Source organism: Buceros rhinoceros, unplaced genomic scaffold, assembly GCF_000710305.1.
Source record: "Buceros rhinoceros silvestris isolate BGI_N320 unplaced genomic scaffold, ASM71030v1 scaffold28385, whole genome shotgun sequence".
Taxonomy (NCBI): domain Eukaryota; kingdom Metazoa; phylum Chordata; class Aves; order Bucerotiformes; family Bucerotidae; genus Buceros; species Buceros rhinoceros.
Window position 1 is genome coordinate 1 of NW_010411686.1, and position 13,201 is coordinate 13,201.

The 13,201-nt window shown below is 41.1% G+C and overlaps 1 protein-coding gene across 1 annotated transcript; it reads right to left on the minus strand.

Moving 5' to 3' along the window:
- Window positions 1–2,567: 2,567 nt before the first annotated feature.
- On the minus strand, window positions 2,568–12,558 carry LOC104493424 (tissue factor pathway inhibitor-like; the record flags this gene model as incomplete). The annotated part of the gene is made up of 7 exons (XM_010136099.1): window positions 2,568–2,680; window positions 3,041–3,223; window positions 6,938–7,033; window positions 7,518–7,613; window positions 8,619–8,795; window positions 12,285–12,320; window positions 12,386–12,558. Coding segments are annotated over 7 exons (874 nt in total), but the record flags the coding sequence as incomplete, so codon positions are not given.
- Window positions 12,559–13,201: the final 643 nt, after the last annotated feature.

The following is a 13,201-nucleotide window of genomic DNA, read 5'->3' on the forward strand; positions in this document are numbered from 1 at the left end:
GGCAGAAGGGAAGGCGGTCGAGCCCGGGGGAGCAGCGGAGCACGCTCCGTGAGGAGACCCTGTAGTGTGCAGGAGAGCCCAGCGAGCAGGAGACCTGGCAGAGCCGAGCAGCCCCACAGCCCGGGTTCTGCGGAGGCAGAAAGGACGGGTTTTCCGAGGCTTCCAGGGAGGACTTTGTAGGTGTTGAAGCCCAGCAGCCAGGGACAATCCGCTGGACCGAGAGGGAACCCGGAGGAGAGGTGCTGCTGTGAAATGACACAGGGGTCACCGGGTCATCTGGGTGCCAACAGGTGCCTCTGCTCTTTCCCGCTGGTATCTATTGTCTCGTTCAGAATATTCTGTTCTAGAAAGCTCATGGCTCTAGTTCATGTTCTAATACAACTGACAGAGTTTACCAACCCTTGTCAGGGTTCTTGGTGGGCTGTTAACCTGGCGTGGAGGAGAGTATCGCCCCTCTGTCGGATGGCAGTGACAGAAGGTGGCTGCAGCAAATGAGTTACCTACGCAGCACTCGAGCCTTTCTTGTTTGCTTTAGTCTGAAACCGAAGGTGCCGAATGTCTGTACAGTCACTGAGCTGCTGGGGGGGCCAGGTCGCACGCCCATCAGCTCTGTCTCCACTCTGAGGTGCATCACAGGACCTAGCAGTTATGTAGGTCTTAATGCTAGCAGCCCCTGGGAAATTCTTATGACCAAGAGTGGAACATTAGGTATTTTTACTGCCTTCATCATACAGTTTTTGCAAGAGAAGGTGCTACCCGTGGTAAGGTCTGGGAGCAGTTTAAACCATGGGCTCTCCACTTGCTTGCAATGACAAATTCCAGCTGGTCCAAGAATCTAACCTACTGCTTTGCTCCTGCGCAGTGCAACTCGCAACTACCGACTGGACTCCTAGTGCGTGGAGTACAGACAATACCTGGAGAGTAAGGTCAAGAAAAATGATCAGGGAGATACCACACTGGAACTGGAACTTGCAGGTAATGATGCGCCAAATTAATTCTGTGTAGAGAACTGACATCACTGGTTTTCAGCGGTCTGTGGAGTTTATGGGCTTCCTGTCAGAACTGCGCTGGTCCTTTAGTTATTGCACTGTTAGTCTGTGGTGCTTGCACATTTTATATGACAAGACTCTACATAAATATTTTCTGGGGCACATTTCAGTCTCGCGAGTATTTTTCAAATAAATCCTGTGTTAAAAGAGTGATGAAAGGACTCAAGCGCCAGAAAAGAGATTTGGATAGAATTTCTGTTTAAAAGTCTGTGACTCTTACTTACCCCCTCACTCAGCTATTTAGAGTGCAGAAATGTTTTCTCCAGCACTTAGCTTAGCCTCTTTGTGGAGTTAGTCCAGTTCATCAGGCATTAAGTTCAGGCTTAAAACCCGTAGGTTTTCTGAAATCACGCGCGCGATCTGCAGTGCACAGGCAAAGGCGACCAAATAGATCGTTTATTATTCTGTCATTGCTGTCCTTGCTCCTTGCTGCAGTGTCTGAGGCCCTCATCTCTTTCAGCTACTGATTTCCACACCATCTCTCACAAACAGCAGTGTAACTATCCTCAGCAGTTTTCAGCATAAAGAGAAAACGTGATACATTAAAAAAAAATTACACCATCCAAGAAGATAGGGAAGAGTTTCAAAAATATCCTGCTATCTTTTGTTTCATAGGCAGCAAGTGCTTCTTAAAACCTCAATAGGAAACCAACTACCTCTTTTTTTTTTTCCCCTTTCCTTTAAAAAAAAAAATCTCATTATAAAGATCTACCCAAGATCAGAGGGGGTGCAAAGTCGTCTGGGGGGTAAGCATAGTGTTATTTCTACAGCAGCTGTATTTATTTCTATGAAAGGAATTTGTCCTGGTTTTTGTAAATTTACTGCGTATTTCCAGAAATAGTATTTCTGCAGTTATGAACATGGTAGCCACGAGTCTAATTCAGGATAGGATAAAAATCAATGATGTCCCCAGCAAATACGGTTCTAAATCTTTGCAAATACCTGTCTCATTGATTCACACATTTACAACTTTAACACCCTCCGTATGGTTTTCGGTGGGTTAATTCTGGTCTCATGTTCATTTTACAGCTCCACGTTGATGGAGTTAAATCTAGCTTGCATAACGTAAAATAAATCCAGTTAAAACAATCCCAGTGTCTATTTCCTTTCCATAGCAGTAGACCTGTCTTTTAACCTGTGATTGAAACAGTCACGCTTGACAAGTGATTATTCTTTGACAAGCATTATGCTTTCTTTAGCACAAAAATAGATTTCAAAAAAAGAATAGGGTAAATTTGAATCTTGTCTACTTTTTAATCATTATGAGTTATACACCTACACTGTCTGCTCTGTCCTGTTTCAGCTCTGACGAATACATACCATCAAACTACAATTTAAGAGCCTTTATCAAAGTAAAAGGTAGTATTTATTAACATGAGTAGGGAATACATAATAAAAATATAAGCAGCTTAATAATGTGTAATCAAAATAATCCGTATAGTAAATACATTTGGGTGGTGTACACGAAAGGCTTTCAGTCACAGGTGAATAGTAGTTTACTTCACATTTCCATAAAAATCAAAGCTGTATTCTTGCGGGGATGATGTCCTCACCCAGAGCCTTTACTGACTGCTTCTTTCTTTTCTTCCTGATTTTTATTAGTCTTCTTTCTCCTTTTTTTTTAATGAATCCTAAAGGTAAAATGAAGAAAGTAGTATTAGCTGCCGTATGACTAACACATCCAAGATTACAAGAAATGAGACAAGTTTTGTTTTCAAGAGTCTTAAAAAAAAAGAACATTGTCTTACCTAAAGTCTTCACATGCCTGACCAATGCCAAGTCATCTTAATTCTGTTCTTGTACACTGTATTTTACTGTCCATCCTTCTCCCTCTAGCTCTGCCTCTCTTCTGATTTCCATTTTCACTTTTCTAAGACTTTCAACTATTGCATTTTATCAGGCAATACTTACTACCAAAAGCTGCAGGAGTGTTTCAGCCTGTGTTAACATCTACCTCTTACGATAGTCAGTGGCAGTATCACTTCCCATACCTTTCTTGCAGATCCTCAAACATGACTTTCTGGAGGTGAAATTATTTTCATTCCCACCGCAGCCACTGTATCTAAATGGGCGACATCTTCCAGCTGAGTAGTTGTAGAAAAATCTTAACTCTTTGGCTCTACAAAGTCCTTTATCCATAGGGGTCATGCACAAAGAAGGGATAGGGGGAGGTTCTGGAAATGCCAAGAAAAAAAGATTAGAGACAGCACTGCAGTTTACCAGTTTTCTGTTATGTTGTTGTTACAGATGAGATTGGAAGCTCACAGAACTTTGGAATTTATGTGAAATTTACTGGCAAATTTAATTTTGCCTTCCTGAAAATCCTTTACATAAGCATCTGTCTTTTTAGGACTACAAAAAATACCACAGCAAATGTTATTGTCTCTTTGGGTTCCAGAAGCCAGCAAAAGCTTCCCTGAAAGCAAGGTTTGTTTCCTATGTATTTAGTGATAAATTTGCCGTTTCTGTGATAAGCGATGGTATTCAAACTCAGAGAAGTTTCAAGTGAATTACTTCTAGAAAGTCAATTAAATTGAAATAAATTAAACTTGGGCAGCTTTAAAAACATGGTAAATATTTATGATAATTAATGAAGTTTCCGAATTCCTGTTAGACCTTCTGAGCTCAAGCACAAGGTAGAAGTACTGAGCTTTTCCAGCATAAGATTTGATACCCTGATATTGGGGTTGTCATAGGAATACAGAAAGCTTGACCTAAGTAAAGAAAGAATCATTCTATTGGAAAACACTGAGCAGTTACTAAGAAGTAGCTCGTGACTTGCAGAATAGCAAAAAGGGCTGAATGTGAGGAAGAAGTGCACAAAGTGACTGAGGTGCTGGTGCTTTAGTGCTCCTGTTTGGTTTTTACAGTTCCGAGGAGCAGGCTGATGGTTTGTTTCTTAAGTGTCGCTGCAAGTGAGAGTGTGAGAACAAACGCTGGAAGATGAACCTGCAGCATCCGAAGTACCTGGGCACTAGAGGAAGTCCGAGAAGCAAATCCTCGCCAGAATTCCCAAACCTGGAGAAACATCATCATCTATCACCCTGGAGCAACTCATATACGGAATTGCTGCACAGGGTACAAGAAACTGAATAGGAGCCATTATATCATCAGTTCTGATGATGGAGCGCCGTTTTCCTCCCAGAAGCAGCAGAACTGAGGTAGCTGAGGTCTGAATGCATAAAGGGAAACCTGTAGCTAGTCCGAGGGCCGTCCTGAAGTTGCAAACCAGGTAGAAGCGGGTCAGAGGAAATACCAGGTGAAAATTTTAGCGAACAATTTGAGTTACAACAGAGCTGAAGACCTCCTTTTGTCACAAAAGTAGGAAGCAGATGAGTTGCTGAAAGCAAGAAGTTATTAATTAACTGGGGGAATTCAAGAGGCTGACAAGAAAATATGCAAAAAGAACATGCTACATCTAACATGTAGTGTGTAGCATGAACACAACATAACTAATGCGTCTCACGCATGTTACACCTGCTGAGGAAGGTTCATAAATATAATAGCTGAAAAAGTATTAAAAATTGCTAGGAATGAAATAGAATGGTGATTCATGGAAAACTAAGAAAAAAGTTGAATTAATAGCGTATTTGAAGCTGCGTTAGCAGCCTCACGCTATTCAAAAAGAACCCTGAAATGGCAAAACTCAGTTATGAGTTGGTTTTCCAAGATAGAAGAAATGAGTTTCAGATTATAAAATGAGCATTACTTAATTTCTTTTTTGTAAGTGTGATGTTATTGTAAGAGCAAGGTTCACTCTGGATCCAGAGTAAGAGCCCACAATGTGGTACAATTTATATTAAGTCCACTGTTTTATTTATAATGAATCTGATAGTTAAATTAACTAGTGCAGTACTTTCAGTACCACTCCTTACCTCACAATTGAAACATCTCCTTCCAAAATTTTATTTTCATGGTGGTCATTTATTTAAATAGAAAAAGAAGATACATAGCCGGGTCAATATACATGGAACACAGATGTTACAGCGGCAGACCAGCTACTTTGCCTGTGCTTCAGAAGACGGGCATCAGCCACTCTACCCCACAGAGGCCACCCTGACCTCCTGCATGCACAGCCAGCTTTTCTTGTCCCTCACCGAGGGCCTTGGGGAGGCACAGGGCGTGTTTGCGTGAGATGGCTCTACCTTGCAACTTCAGTTTAGGCCTCCACCTCTAGTAAGAGCAGAAATGGAGGCTATGTTCTCCACACCTCTGGGGAGAAATCAGTGGTCCCTTTTGGTCCTACCATTCCTGCCTCTGCAGCGGGACTGCACAGAGGCAGAGGATTGTAGCCCGTCCCAGCAGACTGAAAGGTACAGGCTGATAAATAGCAAGTCAGCAGGTGGCTGCGTGGGGCAGGGTAGTGCAAGACAGACAAAGGTTATAAAGTAGGGAAGAACCTGGGGGATCTTCAGACTTTCCACTGAAACACACTTCCAGGGTCATGTTTCTTACCTGTCCCATCCGGCTACACTGGCTCTACTCACCCTTGACCCTGACCTTTTCTTCCACCAACCTTAAAGTCCTCTCTTTCTCTTACCCTCACCTCACCCTCCCAAAATATGCTCTACCAGAAAATTCACTGTTGCTGACACAACCAAGAACCCTTCTGTTTCCTCTGAGAGAACGTCATGAATCATGACACTTTGCTTGTAGATGCTAGTTGTTTTAGACTTCTGGGGAATTCATATTAGGGATTTGGGGAATTCGTATTTTGTGTAAAAACCTTCAGAGAATGTCTTATGTCTCTAGACTTATTACCAGACCTTAAATCATTCAAATATTTTTCAGTAAAATCAGTTGCCAAAAGCTTTACTGTTTTATATTCAGTCATTTTAATAACAGTGTATTAGCGCTTTGTATGTGGTAAGCAAACAATCCAGCTGTCACAGAAACTCACCTCAACCCAACAGTACGCGTGGATCACAACGCAGGCAAAAACCATGGAATACAGTGCACATGCAGGCTTTGTTAGACATACTGTTCTAAGCAAAGGGCGCAGGAACGTTACCCGACATGCCCATTGTCTTACAGATCATATAAACCACAAAAACCTTAATGAATCTGTAAGCCATCGCTCAATCCCCAAGAGTACAAGTAAGTGTAAGTGCAAAAAACCCAACAGAAATACTTGATAAGAATGCTCAGGCTTTTCCCAGCTGTTTCTTGTTTCCTCCTGCCCAACTGTGGATCATAAAAATGTCATGCCTCAAATTCAGTCACCCTTTACAGCGTGAGCAAGTACCAGCAAACTACAGTGGACAGCATCCAGCTGCAGAAGCTGTTAAAACCCTGACCGCTATGGTAACAGTCCAGATTCTCATCTGCATTGTCACACGTAGCGCAGAAACACCTTGAAGCAGGCACGAAACTCATTCTCACTCACTTTGATTATACTCAAACCAAGAACTGAGCTTAATACGGCCTTAGTGAAAATAAAAATGTGTTATGATAAATACGTTGTGCTGTATTCCGGTATCCAAGTATGGTCCTGTTTTAAGGGTTAAAAGGAGTTTAAATCAGCTCCCAGTTAGATCCCCACAATTTTGACTAAATTTGACTAAAAGAACTAATTTTGACTAAAAGAACTCTGTGTCACCGCTCTTGCTCTTGGTCCTTAAATTTGTGTGTTTATCAGACCTTCAGGAAGTGAACCCTTTCAAAAGAGGTCAAGATGTGGCCAGTCTTCCACCTTCTGGTGTTTATGGAAGATCTGTAATGAGCAATATATTTCTTCGCTTTGCCTTTCTGTGCTTCTCAAAATATTTGACGTAGATGGAAGCCCATTCTTTAGTCTCAGAAATGTTGTAAAATGGGTGGAAATGGAGAAGTGATCCAGAGCGCGTGTAAACCACCAAGAGCTAAAAACTATGAAACAGAATTCTTACCCAAAAAAATGGGAAACTGCTTGCGCTCCACCTTTGGGGAACTACTATTCACAGTGTTGGATGACTCCTCATTTGGAGCAGTTGGCAACAAATTTCCTGAAAGGAGGAAAAAAAAAGGGGGTATGGAGGGGGTGGTGGTGTAAGCGATGGATTATCTAGACACAGCAGAGCTCTGAAAAGAAGCTATGACTGGTACCCATCTGCCTTGCTGCATGCCGGTATTAATACCACTAAAAGGCAGCATTTAAGCCCCAAAGGTAGAGGAAACTGATGTGCTGAGACAGCTTTGGGATGGGTTCCTTTTTCTTCTGTTGATGTAAGATTTAAATCAAACACAGTTTGTGAGGTTATTTTTCTATTACTAGCAGACATTCGAACCCTTGCAATTGTAAGCCTTTTTCAAAATAAGTGTTACTGACAAGCAGATGGCTATGAAGCTAGTTTTAACGTTACTGACTTCACTGTGCTGATGTATTTCGACTAACATACAGACCCTCAAATAAATGCGAAGAGGAATGGGCAGCCAAGGGGTATCTGCATTAAGAAAGAATAACTTTAAATGGCAAAAGCAAATTCTTACCAAAAATCCTCGGGAAGTGGTTGGGTTCTTCCACTGGGGAATTACTGTTTGTAGGGTTAGGATGCTCTTCAGCTGGCACAGTTGGCAATAAATTTGCTAAAAGAAAACAAAAGGAAAAGAATAAGGAAAAAATACAAAACCCCAAGTGGTATCAACTAAGCATAACTAAGGAAAGAACTTTGATCTGTTTACACCATGGCGATGACCCCTAATCCTCTCTTTCTTCTTGGATGTTCATATGAATTTACATGGAGGTGTTATTTCAGATTAAAGTCAGGAAACAAAAAAAGGCATTCTGAAACTTTTAGTTCAGAAGCTAAAAGTGGAATCAGAGCCCAGGAAGAAATGCTTCAGCAAACGTAAGGGAGAAGCACATGGCTCTGTAGGTACACCTTTAAAACAAAATCTTAAAAAAGAACCGTAGTGTGTCTTTCCTGTTCCAAATGTGAATAAAATCAAGTTCCCCTTGCCAAAATGAAACACTCCTGGAAAAAGGCCCACTAGAGGCAAGCAGGTCCGGAGGCTCTGGGTGGGAAAGTGGATTCACACTCTGAATCAAATGAGGTACTAGTAGAAGAAGGAGGCGGATGGATGGTCTGTAGGCAGTCTGAATGGCTGGTTTGTAGCCTAAGCTGCACAGCCAAATCATTCAGCAGCGAGGGCTGGGTTTCCCATGAAGCTAGCAGTGTACAATGCCCAAAGAGTAAACAGCAAACTTTCCATATTGGCACCTGTTTCCATGACAAGACTTGGTGCAAAAATAGTATATTCAGATGTACAGGTTAAAAATGATATATTGGCATTTTATGGTATTATAAAGCCAAGCAGGTGGCAGATTTTAGATTAACTGTCATAAGTTAAAAAGTGGGATTCCTGTAATAGTCATTAAAGACAGTAGGACCTACCAATTTTTTGTATACATTTTTTATTTTTTATTTTTTATTTTTATTTAAAGGCATATATAATTAATGCTATTTTTAGATATAAATTATTGCCACCTGAGGGTACCCTAAGTTGCTTTTTTCTCCATGCAAGATACCTTCAAAACACAACATTGTTTATGCAAGAATAAGACTAATACTAATGGGGACAACAACTTACAGTTGCTTTGGCAGGTAGTCTGGCATTCTTCCAAGCTCTTGAAGTTGTTCTGGTTTCCTAGGCAGCCACCATACTTGAATACCTCACATAACTGTGTCTCTTTGTTATAGAAGTACCTGGTAATATAGCCTCGGCAGATACCAGCGTCTTTCTCGTGAAAGCAGAAGTTGGGCTTTTCTACAAAATAATGGTAAATGATGAACGGGGTAGGGGAAGAAAAAAAAAATCATCAACACACGTTCCAAGACAACAGTAGAACTGGGGGATGTTTATAAAATGAACGTCTAACTTTGGACTAAAGACCAACTGTACAACAACTGCTGCTTTATCGCACTGCTTTTGTTCTGTGTATAAACGCTATAGTGCTGGAGGACAATAGGGACATTTCTATTGCCTTTTTTCCTTTTCAGGTAGCCAGTAAACTGTATCTTGGAAAATGAGGACTAATGATTCCTTTAAGTGTCCTCCTACTTTGAAACCCTAAGATAAAAATTAGTTTTTACTCTGAATTAAAACCAAAATTGAATGTCATCTGGGTTATTTGAACCTAAGTATGTAATTTATGTAGTTGTTCTAGTCAGTGTTCCTGTGAATTATACAGAAAGCGATGTTAAAATAGAACCTATCTTACGCGGAGCGGCTGAGGGAACCAGAATTGTTTAACCCGGAGGAGTCTGCGGGGAGACCTCATCGCTCTCTACAGCCACCTGAAAGGAGGTTGTGGGGAGGTGGGGGTGGTCTCTTCTCCCATGTTGTGAATGACAGGACGAGAGGAAATGGCCTCAAGTTGTGTCAGGGGAAATTGAGGTTGGCTATCAGGAAAAATTTCTTTACACGGAGGGTTTGTGAAGCACTGGAACAGGCTGCCCAGGGCAGTGGTGGAGTCCCCTTCCCTGAAGTGTTTAAAAGATGTGTGGATGTGGTGCTGAGGTTTAGGGACCCTGGCAGTGCAGGGGAAACAGTTAGACTCGATAATCTTAAAGGTCTCTTCCAACCAGACAATTCTGTTATCTGGCTGATTCTGTGTGATTATGTGAAAAAGTAAATAGTTAAAAAAAAAAAAAAGTGAAAAAAATCTATCACTGCATTTTGTCTGGGACAGTCTACTGCTATAAAAGGATACAGGAAACTGGAAGACAAAGCAGCTATTCTAGCTGTAATTTTTCAGTCCCAGTTCCTAATTTGCAATCAGTAACTACAGTATCAACAAATGAATAGTGCCTAATGTGATCGAATATTGAGGCATGCTACCGTGGCTTCTGGCAGAGATGAAAACCACGTAGCCATACAGTAATCCCCAAATGTCGATTTCTCACCATACTCAATTCTTTCTCAAAATTATCTTCCTAAAGGAAAATCATGAAAACAATAATGAAATATGTGTGGAAGTATTCTCAAATTCTTGCTGGTAGGTACTTTGAAATATGGTTCTTGACAGCTGACTAGCAGAGAAAAGTGCATTTAGCTCTCAGGTAAGGCAGTCATATCAGATGTGACAGGTAAAGGCCTCCCTTACCTGTGAAATTCAATAGAATATTGAGACAGTGTGCAGAGGGCTGCATTCTAATCAAAATTACTATAGAACCATTACTTTTAATTCCTTGATGTTTCTTGAGCAGATTATGGAACTGTGAAGAAGTTAATCTTATTACATAATCAGGTTTTTTTGCAAGAAATAATTGTCAATAACTTGTACTTTAATTGTTATAAAGCTTCATGAACAGCATAATGTCGTCTTCAGAGATCACATGTAAAATTAAACCATTAAAATGTTCTCGCATAAAGCAACAGAATCAACTATTCTAAGCACTCCTGGATAGCCTAATTGTGATTTTTCACTACAAATTGCGTTTGCTGCCAGGAAGCATATAAATACCTATTGCAAGTTTCTTACTATTCAGATGCAACACCTATTGATGTTCGCAGATTTACAAAACTACATCCATCGCGTAAACTGACAAACACGGAAGGTATGGGCAGGGATAAGATATGCTTCCAGCTGAGAATGGGAGTGAGTCAGTTGTGTAGGCAGGTAGCAGGCAAGAAGCTAGCAGGGCAATATCTGTTCCATATACCACCTAGAGGGAGTTCACAGACAGTAGGAGCTCAGAAATAATTCTTTCATCAAACATTGCACAATATCATGAACTAACAGAAAAAACCCTATTAGACGGATATTAAATGAGAAAGGAAGACAGATAATAACAAGGGATGTAGGCTACAGGATTATGGCTGATTCTTAAAAACAGCTGCTCTTCATTTAGAAAATCCTTATTTTGAAATAGTTCTTGCAGAAAAAAATTAAGTTCAAATAAGTTGAGCTGACAGCTAACTTTTATAGCCGCTTTTGTGAGCAGTGAGCGTGGGAAAAGCCCTTCCCAGATCTTCGTTCACGAAGCCAAGCCGTGATGATGATGATAGCTGCTTTTGAAGAGAGGGGTCACAAAGGCAATATAATCCTAACTATACAAACTAACATTAGTTCTTCTGAATGTCGTGTCTTTCTCCAGAGGTTCAACATTCAAGACTGCGTTACTGGAATCAATGGTAAATGTGCGATCATGATGTTAACCAGCAGCTGAATTTAACAGGGTATGTTCAGTTTTGTCATTAAAAGCAGGGAACTAGGGTCAGACCTGCAAGGAAGTAGTACCAAATGTGTGCAGCATCTGTGGAAAATCAACTTCTGTAACTTCCACAGCATAGAATCATCGTTTGTTTTGGGGTTTTTTTAATGCATTAAAAATGGAAAGGACAGTAGGAAACAGGAAAAGAAAACCATAGGCTCAGTATAAAAAAATATTCCAAATACCATTCTGCAAAGATAAATGATTTAATTAGTCTTCCAAATGTGTGTGCAAATATTGGTATTTCCATGAGGAGATAAATGTGCACCAATTCAAGAGAAAGCAAGTGGATGGAGAGTAAGCAGAGAAAGAGGAGCTGACTTGGGAGGAAAACTCCTCGTCTGTGTGCGGGGAACTCTGGCCACCAGCATTGGGCCCGGCCTCTGATGCGGAAGGGTGGAATAAGTCTTCACAGCTCTGTTGTATGTGTCAAATATCCTTGCTAGGAACACAGGTTACCTCCACAGATCAACAGGGTTGCAGACAAGCGACTCTCCGAGGTGAAGCACTGGCTGTTAAGGAAGGCATTTATATTTCTGTAAACCTTCTGTCTGTCAGGGGTGGGAAGCTTGCCCCTTGCTTAATACGTGATGAGGGGACCTGCCCTAAGCTCTCTTAGCTCCTACACAGGCAATGCTTGAAAAGTTCTGTTTCAAAGTGATTTTTTTCTATTTTTGCTAACAGTGGAGGAAGCATTTAGATCATTCTCAAAGCACACAACAAGATTTCCTCATCATGGCCAATTATACCATGCTTGAATCTCTGCAGAGTCCTTTTTTTTCTGTTTTCGAGGAAGGATAAAAAGAGTGTTGTGATGTGTTTATTTTGGGGAGAAGAGATTGCAGGTACCATCTTCAGTGACCACAGCTGTCCTCAAAGTCTTTGATGAATACTGAATGTTAGGAGTAAGATCTCTCTTCAGTCTGACATTGCTGTTTTTGTTAGGAGATAGATAGTTTGGAACAATGCATAAAGAATTTATCCAAAGAAGCTAAATCCCTTATTGCTGTATAAGGGATTATTATGTAAACATAATTACCTTTAAGTCCTGCTAACATCCACTTCTGAGGCAGTTCTGCAATGTAAATAAAAAGAAAAGTATTTAGCAACAGCAGATACGTGAAGTCTCCCCTGTGATACGAGGGTGCTTAGCAGTGATGCGGAGCACCAAGGAGGAAGAATACAGCTTCTCTTTCTCTTCTTTCTTCTCTTTACTAAAGAAGTAGCACAAAAGCTTGTTCTGGAGGACTGAAGTATCATTTCCTTTGTATGGGAAAACCTGCTGTATCGGAAACTTGAGGATATGAGAAGTCCTGGAATCAAATTACGCCAATATTGAACAGTTACCGGACAGTTACGCGTTACTGGAACCGGAATCCTGTGTTATGTAATCTTGCCCCTCGAAAGAGGAGTGTTGAGCAGATTAACTTAACCCTGCTGCTGTAGGTACCGACACTGCTAATAGCAGACCTCTCTCCAATTCCCTTTGCTAGGTAGTGTCTAAAGTTTTATTATGCTGTTTATGATTTTAAATTTCAGTTGGCCAAGTATCTCTCACTGTGCCTAGGGTAGTTTAGATGACAAATCCATTTGCACTGTACGTTCAGTGCCTGAAGTTGCTGTAGTCATTTTTAATGGAGGAACCTGGGGTTTATTGTATTTGCTCGAGAAGCTGGATATCTGAATTCAACCCCACATTCCTTTTCAGCAATTGAAAACAAACCTTATACCTCTTGTAGGAGACTGCCTGATCATGAAACTACGGAAGAGTCCAAGGAGAGACCAGGTCAGACAATGTGTTCTGCCATGTTACAAGTGACAGGACAAGAGGAAATGGCCTTAAGTTGTGTCAGGGGAAATTGAGGTTGGCTATCAGGAAAAATTTCTTTACACAGAGGGTTGTGAAGCCCTGGAACAGGCTGCCCAAGGAGGTGGTGGAGACCCCATCGCTGGAAG